The 22720-nt window shown below is 43.0% G+C and overlaps 1 protein-coding gene and 1 pseudogene across 3 annotated transcripts in view; both read right to left on the bottom strand.

The window, feature by feature from the left end:
• DCAF4 (DDB1 and CUL4 associated factor 4) overlaps positions 1-14058 on the bottom strand; it is a 21707-nt gene extending 7649 nt beyond the window's left edge. For 2 of the 3 annotated variants that reach the window (XM_039883710.1, XM_039883713.1), the window contains exons 1-8: positions 13911-14058; positions 8472-8568; positions 7157-7257; positions 6575-6732; positions 5753-5835; positions 4346-4448; positions 2360-2503; positions 1427-1476 (exon numbers count right to left, since the gene is read on the bottom strand). In XM_039883710.1, coding sequence (XP_039739644.1) covers positions 1427-1476; positions 2360-2503; positions 4346-4448; positions 5753-5835; positions 6575-6732; positions 7157-7257; positions 8472-8560 — 728 coding nt within the window. In that variant the 5' untranslated portion in view covers positions 8561-8568; positions 13911-14058. The remainder of the gene's footprint in view (positions 1-1426; positions 1477-2359; positions 2504-4345; positions 4449-5752; positions 5836-6574; positions 6733-7156; positions 7258-8471; positions 8569-13910) is intronic. The other variant, XM_039883712.1, reaches the window with a different exon arrangement.
• The window catches only part of LOC120619762 (protein FAM92A-like), a 27571-nt pseudogene continuing 15124 nt past the window's right edge, over positions 10274-22720 (bottom strand).

Below are 22720 nucleotides of genomic sequence, written 5' to 3'. Positions count from 1 at the left end.
TAGAGGGCAAGCCACCAATCAAGCTACAATAGCCCAGCGGTCCCAAACCTTTTTAGCACCAGGGACTGGTGCTCCCATGAGAATCTAATGCCTGATGATCTGTGGTAGAGCTCAGATCTGAGGCGGTGATGCTAGCACTGGGGAGTGGCTGCAAATACAGATGAAGCTTCACTTGCCCACCCGCCTGCCACTCACCTCCTGTTGTGCAGCCTGGTTACTAATATGCCACAGACCAGCACAAGTTGCTGCCTGGGGGTTGGGAACCCCTGCAATAGACTATATCCTTCATACTCTTTAAGTCCAGTTATAAAGATTTCTATCCTCTCAGCCCACAGAAAAATGAAAAAATGCCATACTGTTTTCCGATCAGCAACGAGAGTGAAGTTATTTTCTCTCTCTTTTAAGGCTTAGTCTCTTCTGTCCTCTGACAAGATCATCAGTAACAGGTCGTCCCATCATCTGAAACCCACCAAACGAAGCCTCGTAAAACTTTCAACTTACAGAACACACAGTTCTGTGTTTGTCTGACATAAAATTTATAATCAGATATCTAATTTAGGCTTTAAAACCTTTGAAATAGTGTTGTGGAATAAATTAAAAAAAAAAAAGCAGGTTCCAATTCAGCTATCATTTGATTGAGGACCCATGACATGCCAAGCACTGTGCTAAGTGCATTCACAGATGTTAAGTGTTAACCTCGTGACAGCTCACGAAGTAGGTGTTTGGTACAAGTGGTCATGGCTTCATGAACACACTTATTATATGAACCAAGAACACGTGGCTTTGGCTTTGGGTCAAAGAATATTCTCCTCTGAAGCACATGATGGACAGTTGCCCTGTGCATAATCGAGAGGCCCCAGGGATCCAGAGAAAGGGCCCAGCTACCCTGACACTATATTACTCCCAACAGAAAAGCCTTGATGGCTCTCTGGGAAGGAAGAGACTAGAATGAAGAGTGCTCTATAGAAGGCCCCTTTGGCAGCGACCCTAGGCCCAGAGTTCACAGACTCATGTCCCAGGCCAAAGGCACCCCCTTCTCTGGTGCCTGCCCTCAGCCAGCCTCCCCTAGGAGGCCCATCCCACCCCGGGACCACTGCAGCTCTTGGTATCTCCTTTGCTTCAAGAGGATTTGGGATTCTTTCCCAAAGCTTTATTGCTCCTTTCTGCTTTATTGCTCTGCTAGAGCATCAACTCTCAAGTTCCAGAACAGTGTCCAGCACACAGTGACATAACATCACCCCAGGGCACAACTACTTCCCTATGCTCCATGGGAATTCTTGTTTTCTATCTATGTGAAAGGGTTAAGAGAGGGTACAAAATGGCCCAGACCTCTGACCACTAAGATGCCACCTCGCAAATCCTGCAGACGCCCATCCACATCAGGGTGTGGCCTGCCCACCAAACCTCTTCCTCTGCCAAAAGATACAGAATGTGAGAATCCAAGTGATTCAGCGAGGCCCAGCAAACAGAGTTCACCTGGTGAGGAAGCACACAGCAGGACGGAAAGATTGGTTTGACTGCCAACTCATGGAGAGAAAGACAGATGCTTTCCTGTAGAGTAATTTGTGGGGATATAGACGTGACCTTTTTCTAGGTCTCGCTCCTTTAAAGGACTGGAATAAGCGTTCTGAAACAAGGAAGCTCCCGGTCCCATTAGGCAGTCTTAAAGAGGGACAGGGAGGAAGTAGCCCCCAGGCCTCGGTCCTTCATTATCAGCAAGAGCCTCATAGTGCGACATCTGGGTATACCCTCCAGGGCAGGGATGACTTTTCTGCAATGGCAAGAAACAAACCTAACTGTATCTCACTTTACCCAGAAATCATTTTCAACCTGTATCCATCCTGTGGCTCAACAAAACAGTCACAGCTTCTTAGGAATCCAGTTGTCACCCCACTGCATTTAAAGGTTGCCCCTTAGGCAGCAAGCTCCTCATACTATGTAAAGCTCAATGTCAGCCACAGATGGGCTGAGTGACTGACACACCATCCTGAGGAACCAGGAGGACTCTCCACTCAGGCTACTGCTGCCCGCCTCCCATGACCTGCCTTGGTGTGGGCTCCTTCGGATCAACTCGATCCTCTTGAAGGGAAGGTCCTTACAACCAGTTAAAGAACCACTGCTTCAAGCTTCTCCCATCTAAATTCATTTCTCCTCCAAGATAAGAAACTTTAGAGGCCTTTTTCTTCCCCTTTGGGTTCTCAGGATCTAAAACTCCATTTTCCCCTTGGTTTGAAAATGAGGTAACTGAGTATTGGCTTCTTCACAAATTTCTCTCCTCTACTCTGAAGTTGGCCAACCACTGCCGTGCCCCTAGATCCAAGGCAAAGCAGCTGCAAGGCTAAAGGGAAGGCAGCCGTACCTTTCGGTTGGTGAAGTAGAGGTTTTCATGCATATGCACCCTGAATGTGGGGGGCTTCAGCCCACGCAGGCTGATGATGCCGTACTTGGAGCCTCCAACTCTGACATCGTTCACTGTGAAGAGCCGGTCACTGTTGGTATCTGCCTGGAGGGGGAAAGTGGATTGTAGGTGACCTCCCGGGCCTAAGACCATCCGCCATCTCTCCCAGCTCCTGTGCTCTGCGCAGGTGAGAGCTCCTGACCGTGAGGGAGCATGGAGATGACCTAACTTGCCCCTTCTTGGTATAGCCATCGCTGGGCACAGGCGTCTGATCTCACAATTCAGGAGCAGGGATGAGGATGGCAGTAAGGGGGGTGTGGCCAAGAGGTCTGCACAGAACCTCACTTAGAACTGGGTTTGGAAGAGTCCTAATGTCCACCCAGAGAAATGTGGTGACAGAACATGTGACCATCATGAAAGCCACACAGCAATGTGGATGCCAGTTAAATTGTCAAGGGTAAAAGGAAGATACAAAATTGCATTCCCATTACACAGGCACCATGATTACAAAAAAAAAAAAATTGCACTAAAAAAAAATTTACAATAGAAAAGGCTGTGTTGGGTTGTGGGTTATTTTTAAGATTTTTTTTTTCTTTTAAAAATGTGGTTAATAATTATTCCAAAGCAAAAACTATATATGTGTTTTATATATATTTATAAACATACACACACATATACGTATCGATTTTGATGCTAGTAAAACCGCACTCACTTTGCAAGTTTACTTGGCAAGAACAGTTACGTTCCTGAAGAATCACTACCAGAGACTAGAGTCAGATCTGAAAAACTGATCCCTGGGTAGCAAACCGCCCTGCACAACCCTCTGGTCAGACCAGCCAGCCAGTAACTCTGGGTGATGCAGAAGGTCTTCCATGGGCCTGCCCACAGCTTGTGTGAGACCATGTGAGGACCAGGGGCTCGGCCTATATTAAGCAGCACGTGCACACTGACCTCCACCTCCGTGCCCCAGTTTACCGAAGAGCCCAGGGAAGGGCTCCTGAGGGGAACCCATAGCAAGAAAGTACTCAGGTCAAACTGCATCCCCAAACACATATGAAGAGTAAAGCCATAGGAGAGAAGGTGAGTTCTGACCCCCAACTCCCTGTATGCTGTCAGGGTCTCCTGGAGCAAAATGTAAGGGTTAATTCTGTAGCTTCAGCCCCTGGCCTGTCAGTGGACTAGAACGAGGCTCTCTGTTTTGTGTCTCTCTCTCACCCTCCTCGGCTTTCTCTAGACCTCTAGGAAGGACAGGGCTTCCTAGGCAGGCCATGCTCTCCTACGGCCTCGAGTTCCCAGTCTATCTGAGTGGTCCGGCTTCTTCTATTTACAGTGGACCCTCTGCCAACATTACTCTGGCCCTGGGACTCAAGCAGTTGGCCCTGGCTTCCAGCCTGGGTCTAACCAAGAGCAGAGAAGACATTCTGCTCCCTGCAAATGATGTGATGAAGGTGTGATGAATGTGCAGGCCCAGGGACACAGGCCTGCAGGCCCCTGCCACTCAAGTCAGGGACAGCAAGCAAGGGAGTAACATGCTGTTACTACTGAGGACACTGGAGCTTCAGGTTTGGCCACCAAATCCTGCCCAGTATAAGAAGGATTAGAAGCCCCGTCCACTGTGTACCCTTTCGATTGTGTACACAACACATCCGAGGGAAAGTTACTTTGTGATAGCTCTCAGTCAATGTGTGGTGGGCCCTGGCTCTCATGTCAAATGACTGAGCTGCAGTAGGGGTAAGATGGTCTCCATGGCCTGCCCTGCCAGCTTGGCACCTGCCAATAGGTAGCCAGCAGGTGCTTGTTAAAACCATGGAACCTAGAGGACTCCATCTACTATCATGCAACTAGCATCTACACATCCAGGCTTGATGGAAGCCAATGCTAAGCCACAAAGTGTCGGGGGATGGCAGTCATACCCCTGGCACCCACAGATAGATCCCTGTCACTCACCAGTATGAGGTTAAATCGGTCGTTTGCCAAAGCGGACGGATCTGAGCTGTGAATTTGGACCTTCTTCCTCTGCATGCAGCTCACTCGAAGCTCATGGGCTAAACTGCAGAGGGGAAAGAGAGGGGACAGGGAGGGCATGGGTGCCATACCGAAATACCCACGAGGAAGGTTCAGGGTGGGGTTCTACCCTGTCCCATACCCTGGAGACCATCTCCCCCAGTCAGCTTTCTCCATATTATTTCTCAGCAATGAAATTGAGCAAGATCCCCCTAAAATTCAATTTTAGAACTCAGGAAAACTAAAGCAAAGAAATCAGCCCATTCACAGGATCGAAGAAAGTCAGAACTACAGGAATTTGTTTTTGAATCATCTAGTGCAACTCTTTCTCTTGAGACCAAGAGAAGGTACCTGAGAAATCAAACAACACACCGAAGGACACAGAGGTAATGGGAAGAGCCGAGGCATGCAGCCGCCCATCTGCCTGGCCCATTCCCTCTCCACATCATGCTATCGCTCCACTAAGGACAAAGCATCTTTAAGGGTGAAGAACAGATCTTTCAAACCAGACTTTTAACTCTTTTTTAAAAATATTTTTATTTTTCAATTAGAGTTGACATTCAGTATTATTTTCTATTATTGACCTACAAGTCTTCTAGGGGAATAATGGAGAGACATGTCCCTACCTGCCCTGACTCATCCCTCCTGCATGGCTGGCCCACCCTGAACGTGGCCCTGCTCCTTGATGAGAACTGTCCCCTACCTATAAGCCACCCAAACTCATGTTGTTTCTTCACCTGCCGCCACATAGCAGGAGGCCACAGAACACAGGGTTAGGAGCTCAGGCGTTGGAGTCAGACAGATCCCGTCCTTTCTCACTTTACCTTGAGAAAAATCACACCAATCTGAGCCTCAGTCTCTTCTTCTGGAAACTGGGGGAAGTATCAACCTATCTCACGGGGTTTTAGCTAAAATTATATCAGGAATCACAAGTATTTAAAGTTTAGTACACATACATCCATTTAATGCTCCATTTTTGGTGACAACCCATTAGATAAGGGGAAAGGAGGCAGAAATCTCACAGCAATGAAGTTATAAGACCTACTACTAAAGTAAACATAGTTTATGAGTAACAGAGGGAACATCCTGAGAAATTTCTGCCCAGTTTCTCTGCCTAGATTCCCTCTCCTCTCCCCCTGGTCCCCTACAGGAGTCTCCCCACTTGCTCCAGAGGGCAAATGATTGTCTCAGGCTGGTTTCAGCAGCAGAAGGCAGACTGTGAGCTGGGGTCCTGCAATCATACTCCTCCTCACAGAGTACCTATGTGGTTTCCTGACTGGATTCTTGGGCCATGGGAATAAAAAAGAGGAAAAGAACATTCATGAAGGAAACAATGAGGCGCTGACTTACCGGCAATAACTGGTGACATTGAGAAAACCCAGCTTGCTTTTTTGTATCAAGGAAGATGCATTAAATCCCATCCTGGTTATTTTCTAAATTAAAAAAAAAAAAAGGATAGTTTTAGTGACATTTTATGTATGGGATAATGGAGAATGTTTTTAGTTCCACAGGATGCAATGAAGAAACAGGTACAAAGTTGGCAGAAATTATATGCATAAAAATCTGACTGTCTCCTCTCGTTGGCAAGAGAAAAAGTATATCACAAAGAAGTATGTGTGAGCTATAAAGTCTGCTCAGTGCCTCTGTCCAAGGCCCCCATCAATTTGTACCTGAGGAGATGAAGCCACCAAACTAGTGAGTGCAGGAACGGCACTGGACGCCCAGATCTGCATCGTGCTTTTTGTTCAACCTATGGTGACCCTGCAGCCGGGATTTTCCATTCTGTTGCCCCCATAACCATCAAAATGTCCTGGCATCTGATCTCCAGAAGAGATACAAGAAACCCTCATATCCAAACCACATAGACCTGATTTTCTATTTAAAATATACAGTTACTAAAACTGTATCATGCTGCTTTTCAAGATTCCTCCAGAGAAGGACAAAATGTTAGAATTACTGGTGAAACTTAGCAAATAGAAAAAGTGGGGCGGGAGAAGATTTCTTGCATATTCTTATTCTCTTCTTCAGATTCCCGTCAAGAAAAACACCACATTCTTTAAAATGCACTGTGCTGAGTCTGAGAGGGGCATTTAATTGGCACCTGCTTTCAGCAGTGGATGGAGGCTGGCGGGAGTGCAGGGGCAGGGCGGCCCCCAGGAAAGTGGAGCCCACCTTTTTCTGCTTGTCCTCCTCCTCTAGCAGCTGCAGCCTCTTGTGTTCCATTTCCTTCTGCTGGATGCTCTCCTTCGTGAGGGGGTTGCAGTTGTTATGTCCCGGGAGCAAGCGGAAGTAGCGATTCTTTTCAGGGTCAAAGTAATACCCTGGTAGATCTTTAGTCAAAAGAAATAAAATCCACCTTAAAACACTATGAACTGACCCACCTGGTAAGGAGTCCAGTGGCCTGTCCACCACCCCTCAGAGCTGCCTGTCTTTTCTGAGGGGCAGAAGGTGGGCTAGCACTGTCGGTCACCATCTGGAGCCCAGTTCCGTCCTGGGGGGAGCTGTTTGCCTCAGGATCACCGTTCTTGATGCATCCAGCTCCTCCCTTTAGTGTTTCAACTGGCTCCCAGAATTTCCTCTAAGCCAGGAATGGGATGTGACACGTGGCGTATACCCACGTACAAGTGAAGTCACCAAGGACTGAGGAGGAAGGGCAGCCAGAACAGGCATAACCAGATGATGATGAGGCAGGCGTCGGTTTCATCTTTCCCCACAGGCAGGGCCAGAGGAGGCCTATCCAGCAGACTGCCCTACCTGGCACAGAAGAACTTCCGGTTGTGCTGGATGAGGTCGATGGGGCCTCCTCGTCGCTGTGGCTGGAATCCTGTGGGCTTTGCTGTGCCTCCGTGTCGCACCTGTTGACACACAGTCATGGTAACTGGCAGTGAAGGGCTTGAGTCCCAGTCATTCTTTGTGGGGTCCTGGCAGGGGGCGGGTCAGGTAGTTCCACAGCCTGTACCCCTGACCCTTTGACCTTTGATTACTTAGGAAGAACTAACCCTTCTTTTCTTTGAAGGCAGTTTACCTACTGCAAATACACCAAAGTTAGGGCAAGGTTTTGGTTTCCCATCTTTAAGAGAATGCGTGTCACAGTAATTCCCTTTTCTTATCTCCTCACTTAAGCATTTCATAAAAAAGAAAACAGAAATCTTTGCCAATAAGAATTTTACCAGCTGGGCTCATTTATCAGTTCAACAGCAGTTATAAGGCTAAGTGAATTTCATTCTTTATTGAATTCAGCAGTACAAAGAGTTTAAATTTTACCCAATCTTACAGATAGAGAAACTGGGGTCGGGGCATAGAAGTGATCTGCTCAGTAATACTGATGTAGAGCCATTGTTTAAACACTCATTTTACAAAGCTACAAGTGGCTTCTGTGGCAAATATGGCTAAAGGATGTAACGATACAACAAAAGACTGAATTTTAGAATCCTGATAAAAATCCTCTTTAAAATCAAGAACCTCCCTCTCCCCACACCAAAAGGAGTACAAACTTCAAAACTAGGTTGAAGGAATAAAAAATAAAAATAAAAAAAAAAAAAACTTCCTCTTTTGTCTATAAATACTATGCATGTATTCAGAGAAAATTTATTCTCCCTTTTTATGGCCCAGAGCTTCCTGTGGTAGCTCATCTGTGATCAGCAGCAGGAGAAAGGAAGGATTAAGTGTCATGACAAATGTCTCTGCTTCTGGTCCAAGGACTACTAGTCCAAGGACTGCTGCCCCACTCTCCGCGCAGAGCCCAGAAGGTGGCTGTCCAGCGCGTTTCCACACAACTCTGCCAAAGCTGAGTTGAGACTCTTCTTGCACAGGTCACGCCTTGCTGCATGTTGTACTCTCGTGGGAAGGCCTGGGGCCCTGAACTATCCATGGTTCTTTCAAAACATACAAACACTGGACACTGTCCTGATCTTTCCACAATACTGGTCTAGTCTGGGACTCTGTTAGGAATGCAGACTCTCTCGTCGGGCCCCACCTCACTCTCTGCATTTTGACGAGGCCGCCAGTGACTCATGTGCATGTGAGGATGCTGGACAATGCTACAATGACACCGGGAAAAAGCACTTGCCTCTCATTAGAGCCATGTTGTCTGAACCAAGGGTTTTGCCGCTGGCTCCTCCTCCCAGGCCTTCTACTTTTCCAGTTGGTTTTATGCATTTCTGCTCCTATAAGAGAAAAAACATTACATACAAATGTGTATGCACTTTTCTATTTGCTTCTTGATAGTTGCTTCATGTTCAGAAGTAGGCAAAAGGCTGGCCCACTCTGGGTTATTATCAAAGTGGCCAAACCAAGCCTCACCTGTGAAGGGCTGCCTGCCTTCAGGTAGAGACAGATAAAATCCAGTGCGTCTGTAGCCACTTCTCTGGCTGCATGCAGTCTCTTACCTCACAGGTGACACCTGGCCTGACAACCTGCTAACCTCCATTCCCTGGGTCACTGTATGAGGTGTTGACGGACTCACAATTACTTTAAGACAGCAGTTTGAGCTTGGCATAGGAACTGTCTTGGGTTATTCTTCTTTCTGTTCCTTATAACACCAGAACATATAATAATTTTTCTTTCAATCTAGCTTTATAAAGAACGTTTTAGCTTCCTCAAGTACACTAGCTATTAAAGGATGTGCATGTGCTGTTTTTTTGACATAAGGAATGAGATTAAAGCGCTTCTCAATGACACTGATTTGCAATAACTATTTTGAGTAGCTTTTTCAAATCTTATCTTGTATAGCCTGAATCTATCACTTAATCATCAAAACATCACAAGTTTTAACATTGGGAATCACATCAGTTCTTAAAAAGACTGAACTATGGTCCACGGACCAGTTGCTGTGAGTTTTAGGCTTTCTCAACGCTTGGTGATTTTTTTTCCCTCCACTCACTGGAGACACTAATGACATCTTACCAAATACATTTGAAAACCACATTCAAATGCCACAACAAAATTAGAAAAAAAATCTAGGGCTGAATGCAACCAAAGAAAAAATTAGAAATCTATTTGCCTTTATTTCCCAACTTCCACTCTTGGATGTGGAATGCCACATCCAAATTAGCATCGAATGAACACTAGCGGTCTGGACCTACATTCCAGAATTGAGCATTTATTTAACACTTCCACGTCAACCTATAAGACGGTGAGCTGAAGCTACTTCAATACAAAGAAAAGGAAGAGCAATTTAGTGAGTATAATACTTAACCAAACATTTCACAAATTCTATAACAAATTCTTCTTGATTTGCTGGTGGGAACAGAAAAATGCTGCAGCCACTTTGGAAACAGTTTCACAGTTCCTCAAAACATTCAACACACAAGTCACCATACAACCCAGCAAAACCCTGCAGAAAACATATGGCCATACAAAACATCTGAACAGGAACATTCATAGCAACATTATTCATATTTGCCTAAAAGTGGAAGCAACTCGTATTTCCATCAGTTGATGAATGGATAAAAACATGGCACATCCATAGAGAATGGTATTCAGCTATACAAAGAATGAAGAGCAGATACATGCTACAATATGGATAAACCTTGAAAATATTACACTAACTGAAAGAAGTTGGACATAAAATTGTATGATTAAGTGTATATGAAATCTCCAGAAAAGGCAAATCCAGAGAGAGAAAGGGGGAGAGGGAGAGGCACACACACAGAGACACGAGTGTTTTCCAGGGGCTGGGGCGAGAGGAGGTAGAGACTGAGGAGTGACTAATTGGTACAGGGGTCCTTTTTTTTTTTTAAGCTTTTTGAAAGTCTATTTTTCTGTATTAAAGAATTGTTTTTTTTTCCAGTTATCCCAAATGAGTTGATAAATGCTATGATTAAATTATTTTATATTTTCAGAAATAAGAGTGACTAATTATACCTTTTCATTAACTAAGTGGCAGTTTGGTAAAATTTTTATAAAATTTTTAAATGATTTATGATGTTCCACATTGACTAGTTTTTTTGAAAGCAATATTCCACCAAATTACTAGCTTTCCAAAAGCTGTAGTACCATATACAATACTTTAGTATGACAGTTTTGTTTAAAACCAGAATCAGGTGAATGTAACTTTTATTTAACCCATTTCCCATTGAGGTAAAAAAAGTGCAGCTCGATGCCAGCGTTTATTTAACATCATGCATAGAAATGCTACATTTCTAAGATTTGACATTTTCAGCGATCGAACTATTAAAAACGGAATGATGTCATTTGTTTCCAAAGACTATGTATATACTAGAGCAGTGCAAAAGTAATAATAAAAGCGAGACAGTTCATGGCAGACTTTGGGGGTGAGGTTAGGACTGTAATCCACGAGATATCTTAGGGTAAATGCTGCGGCCACAAGTGCCGCCGGTGAGTAGTCTCGAGGCAAACAAGAAAAGGGTTAAACTAAAATTGATGCTTCATGCATTTGTAAAACATACACATCGGTGTCATATTTCTTTTATTCTGTTTTGTTACACGCTTGTTGAAAGGTAAATTTACAGATCAAGTGATGATACTTTATGTTTCAGTAAAAGTTTAAAAATGGAAAACTTATCTTTTTACTTAAAGCTTCATGAATCAGAAGTTTAAATACAGAAGTCATTCTGTATTTAATCAGAATGACTAGATAACAGATAAGATCCTTTTCTGGGGTCAACCTAAAAGAAGCTAAGTGAAATTGGTAGATCTTTTAGTTTTGTTATTTACTTCCTCTACTTACTACTTCTATCACACTCCCAGCCAGGTGCAGTACCTTACTATGAAATACCTTAAAATCCAAAAGCGGGAGTTGGTCATATTACTAAGAAGAAGGTTGAAAGACTGGGTGTGTAGTATTTTTAAAATCTTCATTTTGGGTCAACGTAAATGTCCTTTAATATTCTTCTCTATTTTCAATAGCATTTCATTTTGAGGTTTAACACGGCAAGCCAGTACAGTATAGTAATCCTGGATTCTGAGTCATTTCAAGATGAAAATGGAAACAAGTAAACTGAGGAAAATTAATTTTCTTCTTATCATCAAACTCTTCATCTCCTGCTTGTTGATCTTTTCTTAGTCGATAGCTGGACACTTGTCCTGATCTAAATACACTCTTTGCTGACAGTACTCTCTGAAAAGGCAACTTTGAATTTGCTCTTACATCTAAATGAAATTGATATTGTTGGACACCAAGAGTTCTGAAAACATCTAAATCTTTTTCCTGGTCCATCAATCTTTTATATATTTTGGCAGGCAGTGGAGTATACCTCTGAAGCTTTGCTGTGAATAGCATTTCAATAATGAAAAATTCTGAAAATATAGTCTTTATGTCCTTTATTTCATGCTTTTCAAAACTGCCAACAGTTTCTTCTGGATGAGAATTGTTTGGGTAGCGTCCACTGTAGCTCTCTGTAACTGGGTTCAGTCAATCAAATAACATGTCGGTCAATTTGCTGGCTTGTCCTTCCTAATTCAAGTAGCTGCTTAGCTTCTCCACTCTTTGCTATTAATGTTGCTTTGAGGTCACCCCATTTCACTTTTACAATGGTTCCAAGAGCTTTCTAAGGTTTAACTCCTTCAGCAGCAAATCTTTCGACCTCCGCTTGTCAATAATCCTGAAGTTCGGAACTCGTGAGCATTATTTGCTTCAAATCTGGGGTCTCTGTAGAGACCTACTCCTGGATCTCATTCACCAGGAGATTGGCTTTGCCTCACAGTCTGACAGTTTGGGCGGCAAAGATTTGGCTCTGATATCCAAAATGCTTTTGTTTTGAGTGTCCTCCAGTTTCTCAGATAACCTGCCCTTCCCCTGCCCCAAGACACTATTCCTGACCTGGTAGCAGTCAGGAAGGTGTAGATCAGGAAAAGGCCTAGAGGCTTGTAGGGTGGGGGCTGCTGCACTGGGCTAAGGGGAGTTGCAGGCAGCCTCCCTCCCGGCTTCAGAGCATGGGAGAGCATGGGAGCTTAGGTGGTAGCCTCCAAGCCTCAGGCTCTCCTTGGTCCCTTTAATTTATTTAGCCCAGGGAAGTAGAACCAGAACTCCCTCAAGGGCTGAAATTCACTGTGGCCAGAGGCTCCACTTGCCCCATCCAACCCCTTAGGATGGGTGGCTGGGGCAGCTGGTCCTTAACATCCTGCCTAGCACAGGGCCAGGGGCTTGGGCTGGAGCCCAACAAGGTGCCGCTCCAAGACACCTGAGCTGCATTGAGGCCACGGGTTTTCTTTTTGGGGTGATGAAAATGTTCTGGAGTATGAGATACCATGTGATGGCATAACCTTGCAAATATAAAACTCACCGAATTGTACACGGTAAGATGATGAATTCTATCTCAAAAACAAAAACGATTTACTACAGCAATACTATAATATTTAAAGTGAGAAACATCTTAAATACCCAACAATAGGAAGATTAAGATTATAGAAACTACTAGACTGTACTGTGGAAAATGCTGATGCCACTGTAAAGCAGAATATAAAATGGCCTCTACAAGGAGCTGGCCATGCCCACCATGAATTGGTATTTTTTAACTCTACAAACGAGGAAACAGGCTTAGATGGCTAAGCATCCTGTCCAGAAAGACACATGAGTGGTGGTTAGGGGATTCCACCTGTGCAGCTCTGGCCCCTGGGCTTTCTGACCCACACGGGACAACCCTCAACTACAATTTCTACTGTTATTTAAAACTAGAGTTTGGGGCTTTGGAATTTTGTTTCCTCAAGGAAGTTGTTGCATCAGTTTTCTTTCTCCCTTGCTGTTTGATTCACAATTAAAGTCCGCAGACCACTCCACTCCCATCAAGGGGAAGGGGGTATCATGGTTTCAGAAGCAAAGTGGGCAGACGCTTTGCTTCTGAAACCATGAAGAGGCTTCCAAGACACGCCACTATTGGTATGGAAAAGGTGGCTAACACAACTCGGTGTGGAAATTAACTTGGAAAGCTTGGGTTCAACCCAAGGACCCACCACTTACTAGTTCTTGCGTTACCTTGGGCAAATGACAATCTCACTGGACCTCTTACAGCGTCTGACAAAGGTACTATCTCCTACCTATCTCATAGAGCTAGTGCTGCGAAAAATTAATGCTCGTAAAGCAATAGCACAGTGGCTAGCACTCAGTAAGCGCTCAACCTGTGTTAGCTGTTATGCTGACCTGTCTGAAAAAATCAATCACAACCTGAACTTCCTGGGAAACCGCCGCCAAAGGCCGGCAATCCAGCCACTGGCAGGTGTTGAGTGGTACCTTCTGCATCAGGGTTTAGAAAAAAACGCTCCTTCGGGTCAGACACTGAGCAGCAACACTCAGTTTCCCTCCCCCAGTGTCTGCGGCTGCAGAACCGACCCGACAGCGCAAACTGGACTCCAAGCGCCTAAGAATCCGGTACACCAGGAGCTCGCCGGCCCAGCCCCCCACCCACGCCACGATCAGGCCGGCGACACACGTGCTCGGCCCCTCCCCGCCCCTTCCTCCCACGCCCATGTCCCACCCCAAGCTCCGTAGGGGAAGAAGCAGCAGCCCCCGGATTGACGCCAATAGTCACCCCAGCTAGCACAAACTTACTCTATTAGAGGGTCCACTCCGGCTCTCCCTCGGGCCCAGGCTCCGCAGAAGCAATGGTGAAGCGTGGAAGGACCCGGAAAGACCCTGAACTAGCGTCCGCCAGTTAGCTGCGTCCGTTTTTGTGTTGTCTCAACGGATAGGGCCATGGCGGCCGCCCCTTCCTTCTCATTGGAAGCGGCTTCTGACCATTTGCGCCAATAGGGTGCATCTTGCGGAGAGGGCGGGGGTTTGGAGTTTCGGCTCCGCCCAGGCCTGGCGTTAAGGCCGCGTGTCCGCAGGCGTGTTTGGGCCGGGCGCATTTGGGGGCGTGGCCTGGAGCTCTAGGGGAGGGGAAGAGGTGGGGAAGGGGCGGGCCGGAGGCCGCGTTCTGACCCCAGAAGCTCCCAGGCGCCCTCCTCCCAAACGGTGGCTGCCCCATCCAGCACTGGCTATCTTCTGAATCCGCTGCCGACTGATCCAACCTGTAGAAGTTCTTTCGCCGCTCGGGGCTACTGTCTTCAAAACCGAGACTTGGGGAGGAGGAAAGATTGTATTATGGGAATGACAAAGATGGCTCTGAGATGAGGGAGAAAAAAAGAAACAGGTGAACTGGTGGTGATGTCTTCGACAGTGACGTCAGGTAGCTGAGGCTGCTGACTCTAGGACTGCGTGGCTCCAAGGTGCAGAGCAGCTTGCCCAGAATTGCAGTCAGTAGGCCTTGCTTCTAGATCTAGTTCTGTTTCCTACTAGCTGTGTGACCTAGGGAAAGTCACTTCCCTTTCTGTGCCTTGATTTTTTATGTTGAAATAAAGAAGTTAATCTAGTATTCTGGTGTTTTTTCCAGCACACAGTCTGTTCATTCAACCAATATTTCCAGAATATTCTCCATGTGCTATGCCTGTTTTAGGTGTCTGCTGACAGCCATCAGATCTAAAAAGGGAATGGAAACCTGTGATGGGCACTTGACCAGAAGTGACAGTTTTGTGAAGAGAGCTGCGTTCAAATAGGCCAGGATTGGTTTTTGCCTCAAATAGGTCTGGTGAGTGGCTGGACCCATTGGAAAATAGGTCGTAGGGTTTATCAACTGTACCTGGAAAATAGGTCGTGGGGTTTATCAACTGTACCTGTGTGTGAAAGCATTTTAATCAATAACAAAAAAGGTATGATTTCCACTCTTCAGGAATTCACAAACAAATGCAAGGTGTGGAGTGGGGGAGATGATGCTAGAAATGAGAGAAGTGAGTATAGTCAGAATAAAAGACAACTTTATGAAGCTTGAGCAGCCTGAAAGGGAAGGCAGACAGAAATCCTAAGCTGAACAAACAACCCCATTGGAAGCCTGTTCAAGGAATAATGTGGCTTTTTGTTTGTTTGTTTGTTTGTTCGTTTGGATGGGATAAGAGTCTTGGCAGCAAAACCAGCAAGGTAGGTTGGGTCAAATGTTAGAGAAAGGAGCAGGCAGAGGGAGCCTCTGAAGGTTTGAGAGTTGGGGACTAACGTTGAGTGTCGGGGAAATCACCCGGTCAGCACTATAGACAAGGTTGGAGAGGAAATATTGTGGAAGTCAGCTAGGAGACTTGTCAGGAGCTTATTGCAGCAACAGTCCCTGTGGAAAGTGATCAAGCCTGAACCAGAGTGGTGGCAGCTGGGATGGGAGGGGTAGATGGGAGACACATTTCAGTGAAGGGAAAATCTGTAAGATTTGAACTCTGTGAGAAGAGTCAAACTGGATTCTAAGCTGAAGATCCAGGGTCGTTGGAGAAAGTCAGGAGTTGGCTGGGGGCTTACTGAGTGAATGAATGGCAAACAGCCAGCCAGGGCCTTATTGAATTTCCATTGAGGGAACAGTGGAATAAGCACCGGATATGCTTTGGGGACCTACAACAGGCACACCGAGAGAAAAAGAACATTTGCAAATCAATGCACAAAGGAAGTTGAATCTTAGGCAAATCTTTTTGGCATTTCTGAACCTCAGTTTCTTCACAGGCAAAATGAGGATAATGATAAGATTGTCTGAGGAGTAAATGTGATGACTGTAAAGCACCTCACTGCTTGGTCTATACTCCTTTCGACTGAGCACCCTCTCTTACTAGGATGGCTTGATATCTAAATTGTGTATATTATCACAAAAGTTAAAATAATTCCTTTTTTTCCATTTCATTTCCAGAATTGGAGGGCAAGGCAAATAAAAATTTTTCTTTGAAATGGTATCTAAAATGAATCAACATTACATTTGACTACATAAAAAAATAAGCAATACTTTTATAGTTCTTGTCACATGCCTCATATTTTTTAAAGTTTTTTCCCATATATTTATTCTTTTAATTATAACCCTGTGAGGTAGGTACTATTACTATCAGTACTTCGCTGATGAATTGAGTCGTGGAGAGGTTAAGTAACTTGTTCAAGGTCACATGGCTGATGAGTGGCAGAGCCAGGATTCAAACCCAGGCAGTCTGCTTTGAGAGTTTGTGCTCTCAAGGCAAAAACTATCATAAATGAAAGTCGAAATACATACTCAATTTGGTAAAAATATCTATAATTCATCACAGAAGAGGGCTAATTTTCCTAATACATAAAGTGCTCCTTCAAATAAACTCAATAGAAACAGGAGCAGTGGCTATACCAACTATACAGAAAAGGAAGTAAACATGAAAGGATGCTTGACCTCAGTCACTTAAAGGAAAATGTAGTTTAAAACTCCTCTGACTTATCCTTTTTCATAACTGGTTAGGCAAAATCCAGAAACTTATTAATACTCAGGCTCTCATACAATCTCTAAGAGAGGCAATTTGGCAACATATCAAAATTTATCAAAAATATATGTACCTTTGACCTAGCAATTATACTGCTAGAAATTCATCCTAAAAATATATTTGCTTATGTGCAAAATGACTTATGTGCATGGAACATTGTATAATAATGAAAATATGGAAGCCATCTTAATGTCCATTAGTAAGAGACTACTTCAGAAAATGATAGTACATTCATTCAATAAAAATATCATGCACTAAAAAAAAAAAAAGAGAGTGAGGAGGCTCTTTATATACTGATATAAAATTACCTCCAAGATGGATTCTTGGTGAAAAAAATCAAGGTGAAGAACAATGTGTAAAATATTATATAGAGTGAAAAATGTGTATGTGTGCACATAGGGACATGCATGCTCATGTATAACTAACTTCCTGATACATAAAAAAATCTGATAATATTGATTACTTCTAGAGAGGGGATCCATGTACTTAGGAGAAAGGGATGAAGGAGATTTTCACCATATACTTCATTGTACCTTTTGCATTTTGACTATGTGCATATATTACCTATTAAAATATAAAATTTAAATATTAATTAAAACAAATCTACATGTTATGGACAGCAACCAACTGCGGAGGTTGTCTACTTTAAGAGGTGACTTTGTAAATGTGTTGCTAAAGGAACTAGGATGCCTGTCAAATCCTATCATAGAGACAATTATCCAAAATATAATCAATACAAGAGAAACAATCAAATTAGCATGTCCATTATACGATAACAGTCTACCCAGAGCTCAGAAAAAGGATCCTTTTAATCAGAATTTGTCAATGTTTATTCAGTAATATCCAAGGGATGCGTATATCTTGTTCACTGGAAATCTGAATCCAGAAAATTCTCCAGTCCCTTCTCTAACGTGAATTAAATATCCCGCAAAACTCTCCAAAACCCTTTGTACAATTACATGTTGACTGCACTGCTGATGACTGATTCTACTACCTAGTGACCATGATTCTGGAAGGGAGAGGTCCCTGGGTAATGGGCAAGAATATTCTAGATGCCGGGAAGTTCTATATCCCAGTAATAATGAACTTATACAGTATTGGTATTCTATATCCTGGGGTATACTGATATAATCAATTGTTGGAACCCATAAACTCAAGGACAAGACTTGTGGTACCTCTAAAATATTATTCTTAGCTAGTTAGCAGCTGACCAATTGAACAATTAATAATACACGCTTGATGCAGAAAACTTAAGAAATAGAAAAGTTAAAAGTAAAAAAACAGCTACCTGAATTACCTCTGCTAAATTCGTTCCTCCAAAAACCACTTTTAATATCTGGATGTCTATTTCTAAGCAGATGTTTGTTATAGTTATTTACATAGTCTATTAATTCATTCAACAAATATTTACTGAGCACTCAGAATGCTATTCCTGTTCTAGGTGCTGGGGATTTGTATTTTTAAAATAATAATAAAATTATTTGAAACAATCACAAACTAATAGAAAATTCCAAATACAGTGCAGAGAACTTTCATATTGGATTACTTTTAGTTTATATTTTCCATAAACAAGGGCATTCTTCTACATTTCCACAATATAACTATCAGAATCAGGAAATCAACACTGATAACACCGTTGCCAATTAATTCTCAGCCCCACTCGAGTGTTACCCATTGTCTCAGTAATTTTCTTTATGGCAAAAGGATCCAGTTCCAAATCACATGTTGTATTTAGTTATGTCTCTTGAGTCTCCTTCAGTCTAGAACAGTTCCTCAGTCTTTCTTTAATTTTCATGACCTTGACATTTGAAGATTATAAGCCAGTTAATTTGTAGAATGTCACTCAATTTGGGCCCTCAATTTGGGTCTGTCTGATATTTTCCCATGGTTCGATTCAGACTGCATCTTCAGCAGAAGATCAGAGAAGCGACACTGCATTCTTCTCATTGCAGCCTCTCAGGTGGCACATGATCTTGATTTGTCCCATTATGGGTGATGTTAACTTTCACTTCTTGATTAAGGTGACATTGGCTGGGCTTCTCCAATGTAAAGTTACTTTTTCCTTTTTTATTAAAATATATATTTTTTTATTTTGAAATAATTATAGACTCACTGGAAGTTGCAAAATTAGTAGAGAAGTCCCTGCATCCTTCACTGAGCTTCCTATCTTACATAACCATAGTTCGATATTTTTCTTTTTCTTTTTGTAATTTGGTTAGTATTTGTGAGTCTATGTAAATATCCCATTCTGTATCAAACATTCAATGAATGAATGAATGCATGGACTCTTGGGTTCCTCTGTTATTTATTTTGCTATTCAAATAGTTTCAGTTTGGCTAGTAGAAGCCTCTTCACATTGATTTCTGGATCCTTTTGCTATGTCCTCATCGTTCTTTGATCATTTCCTTATTTTCTGGAAAAAGATGTTCCAAGTATATCTTGTACTTTCCCTGTCCCAGGCCTCGAAGGAGTCATTTCGCTAAGAAATCCTTGTTGCATTTAGTGGAGATTGGTATTTAAAAACCAAAATATGAGTGCTAAATGTACTCATTGCTATTAGGGTGTCCCTGTTCCAGGGCCCAATCAGTGGTCATGGTTGGGAATATAAACCCACATACTCTCACACACAACACACAAATGTAGACACATATACACATTTAGAGCTATATTTACTTGTACATCTATTATATAATATCTATCTATCTATCTATCTATCTATCTATCTATCTATCTATCTATCTATCTATCTATTTAAATATCTTGAAAACCATGAGTTCGCACCAATACCTCCAATTCTAACTGATCATCATAGGGCTCATCCAACTTTCCTCCCTTTCCATATCTGTGTCTCCCTTCTCCAACAGTAAAATTCCCATTTTCTTTAATTTACTTACTTATTTGATCATTCCCTCTAGATGTAGCCATAATACAGGAGTCTCTACCACCACCCCGTCCTCAGTGCAGATGCCCTGTGCTGGGCCGTACTCTCCACCCCCACCAAACAGGATGTCTTTCTTATTCCTCTTGAGCTGCAACACTCCATGTGGGATATAGTTTTGCACAGACAAAATTCTCACTTTCAAGGAACTTATATGCTAATGGTGGGGGAGGAGTAACAAAGAAATAAAAATGAAACGTCAGGTGATGATAAGTACAATGAAAAAATAAAACAAGATAATGTGATAAGAAGTGACTGGGGTGCTACTGTGGGTTGACGGTATGTTGATTAGTCTCCTTATGCCCCACCCCCCATTCTCCTTTGCCCTGTTCTGTGCATATCAATGCATAACACTGGCTCTTCTGCTGCCTGCCTTCTGATTGAGCTCAAACAGTAGGAGATAGGTGGGTGGGAGGAGAGAAAAATCCCTGCCTGCTTTGGGATGTATATTTTGGTAGTGGCCCCTCCTGCAAGTCCAGTTCTCAACAGGCTCCAGAAATTCCATTTCCTCCTCCTGCCCCTTCAAGCCCCAGGTGGTAATAGCTTCCCACTGTTGCTAACATATTGGTGACCCAACGGTCTTGTTTCCCTTTACCCTGCTTATTATACCTTTGTTAATAATTCCTTCATTAAAGTCTCTTGAACCACCCAAGTTGCATTCTATTCCAGGAAAAGGCTCTTTGAGGAAATTACTCTTTTTGTTTAAACAATTATTGTGAACCATTATTTTCAAGTTCATCCACGGTCTTATACAATGTGATTTTTCAAAAACTAAATCTGATCAGTTAAAAAAGGAAAACGTTAGCCAGCCTTGTCTTTATGGAATTGAATGTAGAATAGATTTCCTTCTTGTCTTGCCACTGACCTGAGGGCCAATTAGTGTGTGCTGTGCTTTCAAGGGGGTACCCTGTTGTGACTCTACCCCCCAGAATACAGATTATCTTACTAATGCCATTTTTGGTTTCTGAATGATACAGAGCTGTATTTTCTTCATCAAGCTTCATCCTCGGCTGTGCATTTCTCTACTCCCCACCCTAAGAAAGAGTCTTAGCCATTAGGAGCCCTTGCACACACAAGCTATTGCAGGATCTTGTTTTGTCCACCTTCTTTTACTACCTTGTCTACTTGGTGCCAGCACTGTGCTTCTATTTAGAAGATTCTTCAAATAATTTTTAAAACCTTTTCTCCCCTCTGCTTAGCATTTATAAGCCTGGGGGGTCTGTCTCCCAGGAATGGTGTAGATTAGAGAATGAGAAAGAGCTTGCAGGAAGAGTACCTTGCTGTAGCTTCTGCTAGCATTAGTTATTTCCCCAGAAAGACAGAAGAACATTAAAAGGATGTACATTGTTTCCCATGACTGGCTTTATCAGTGTCAACAGCTTTATAGACATAAGAAGCTATAGATGGAGAGAAGGGAAAAATATCCTGCAGAATAATAGGAGGAAAAAAAAATTAAGACATATAATTGTTCCAAATCTTCCTCTCTCCCCGTTTCTTCTGCATTTGAATATCTGTTTAATACTGATAGGAGGATTGCCTTTAGGGGAAGGTGTGAACAAATGATATAAATGGAGCCACTTCAAAATGAAGTCTGAGCTGCCATCCCAGAGGAACCTCCTTGCATATCTTACTCCTCAAACCTTTGGAATGTTTGAACTGGGCAAAATAACCTTTGGACTGGACCTAAAGCAGCATTGTATTCCAAACAACTGTTTGCAAAGCTAATAGGAAAGCAGACATTCTGACTGAAGATTAAAGACGTTCTTTAGAATTAGCACCACTGCACGTAGCTAAAGAATAACTTTACTTATTTGCACCTGTAGTAATTCCTTCCTTGACTTATTAACACCAATAAAAATTCTTTCCTTCTCTTCATGTAAAAGGCGAAAGATTTATACTATTCAAAGAACAACCAGAGTATGTTCCTTCTCTTCATGTAATTATCATTCCCCTTCTCTTTCTCATAAAAACCCATTGCCTTCACCCATTAATTGGAACACTCTTGAGATTTCTGCTCAAATCAGTGCTTTCTAAATAGCTATTCTTTTGAATCTCAAATGAATACTTGGTGTCTCTCACTTTGGCCTTTTTGTTTTAGGTAAGCAAAGGGGGTGGGGAAGATTTCAGCTTCAGTTTAGCCTTGGGAAACTGTAGTAGGACTTGATGAAGCAGAACTGAATTCCTCAAGAAACGTGTGTGTGTGTTTACATGCGCGTGCCTGGGGAGGCTTTTTAAAAAAATCTGATAAGCATGTTGTTCCTGATCCCAGGAGAGGACACGGAGACTGGACTAAGCTCTTCTGTTGAGTTTTCTGGGATCACATATGTAGGAAATCAGATAAACCAAGAAGGCTAATTTAAGGAACCTCTTCGGCCCCAAATTATGTCCCCTCCCTATCTCTCAGATAAACCAGCACTGAAAGCTATACACTTTCATGAAATTAATTTCTTCCTTGTCCTGTCCCAAATTTGACTTCCTAGTTCTCTGTTATGCATTAAAAGAGGTAATTTGAGGTACTGTGACTCCACCTTTCCAGATTAGAAAAGTATTACACTATGGATAAATGAGAACATATTTGAAAGCATTTTGTATATTGGAGAGAAGACAGTTTATAAATAATGTTGCTTATTATTTTTAACCATCACCTGAAATACAGCCTAGAGGTTAAGACACTATACTGTGGAGCCAGCTGGCCTGTGTTCAAATTCCCATTCCTTCATAATTTAGCTGTGGGACCTTGGGCATGTTACTTGACATCCCTGAGCCTCAGTTTCCCCAACTGTAAAGTGAGGATCTTAAGGGCACCAACCTCGATGTGAGAGTTAAATGCACTCGGATCATACAAAGCACTTAGAAACATTGCCTGACCCATGGTGAGCCCTCGAGAACTCAGTGCAACTGAACCCAAAAAATTGCTTTGTAATCTTCTTCCACAGAGCAAGAATCCAGTATCTTAGCTGGATCCTCTTGAGAGAGCAGGGAAGGTAAACCAGAATTGTAGGCGAGGTGTCCCAGGCATCTGTCTTCCCATTCTGAGGCCTGAGTGTGAATTCTTACCCCTCCACTGAAGAGGCAGCTCCTTGGAAAAGGCTAAGTGTCAGCCATGGTGGGTTTCTGCTTCAGAAGCTTTAACCACT

Source organism: Pteropus medius, unplaced genomic scaffold (assembly GCF_902729225.1).
Source record: "Pteropus medius unplaced genomic scaffold, Ma_sr-lr_union100, whole genome shotgun sequence".
In the NCBI taxonomy this organism is placed as follows: domain Eukaryota; kingdom Metazoa; phylum Chordata; class Mammalia; order Chiroptera; family Pteropodidae; genus Pteropus; species Pteropus medius.
This window is presented reverse-complemented; position numbering and strand designations above follow the sequence as displayed.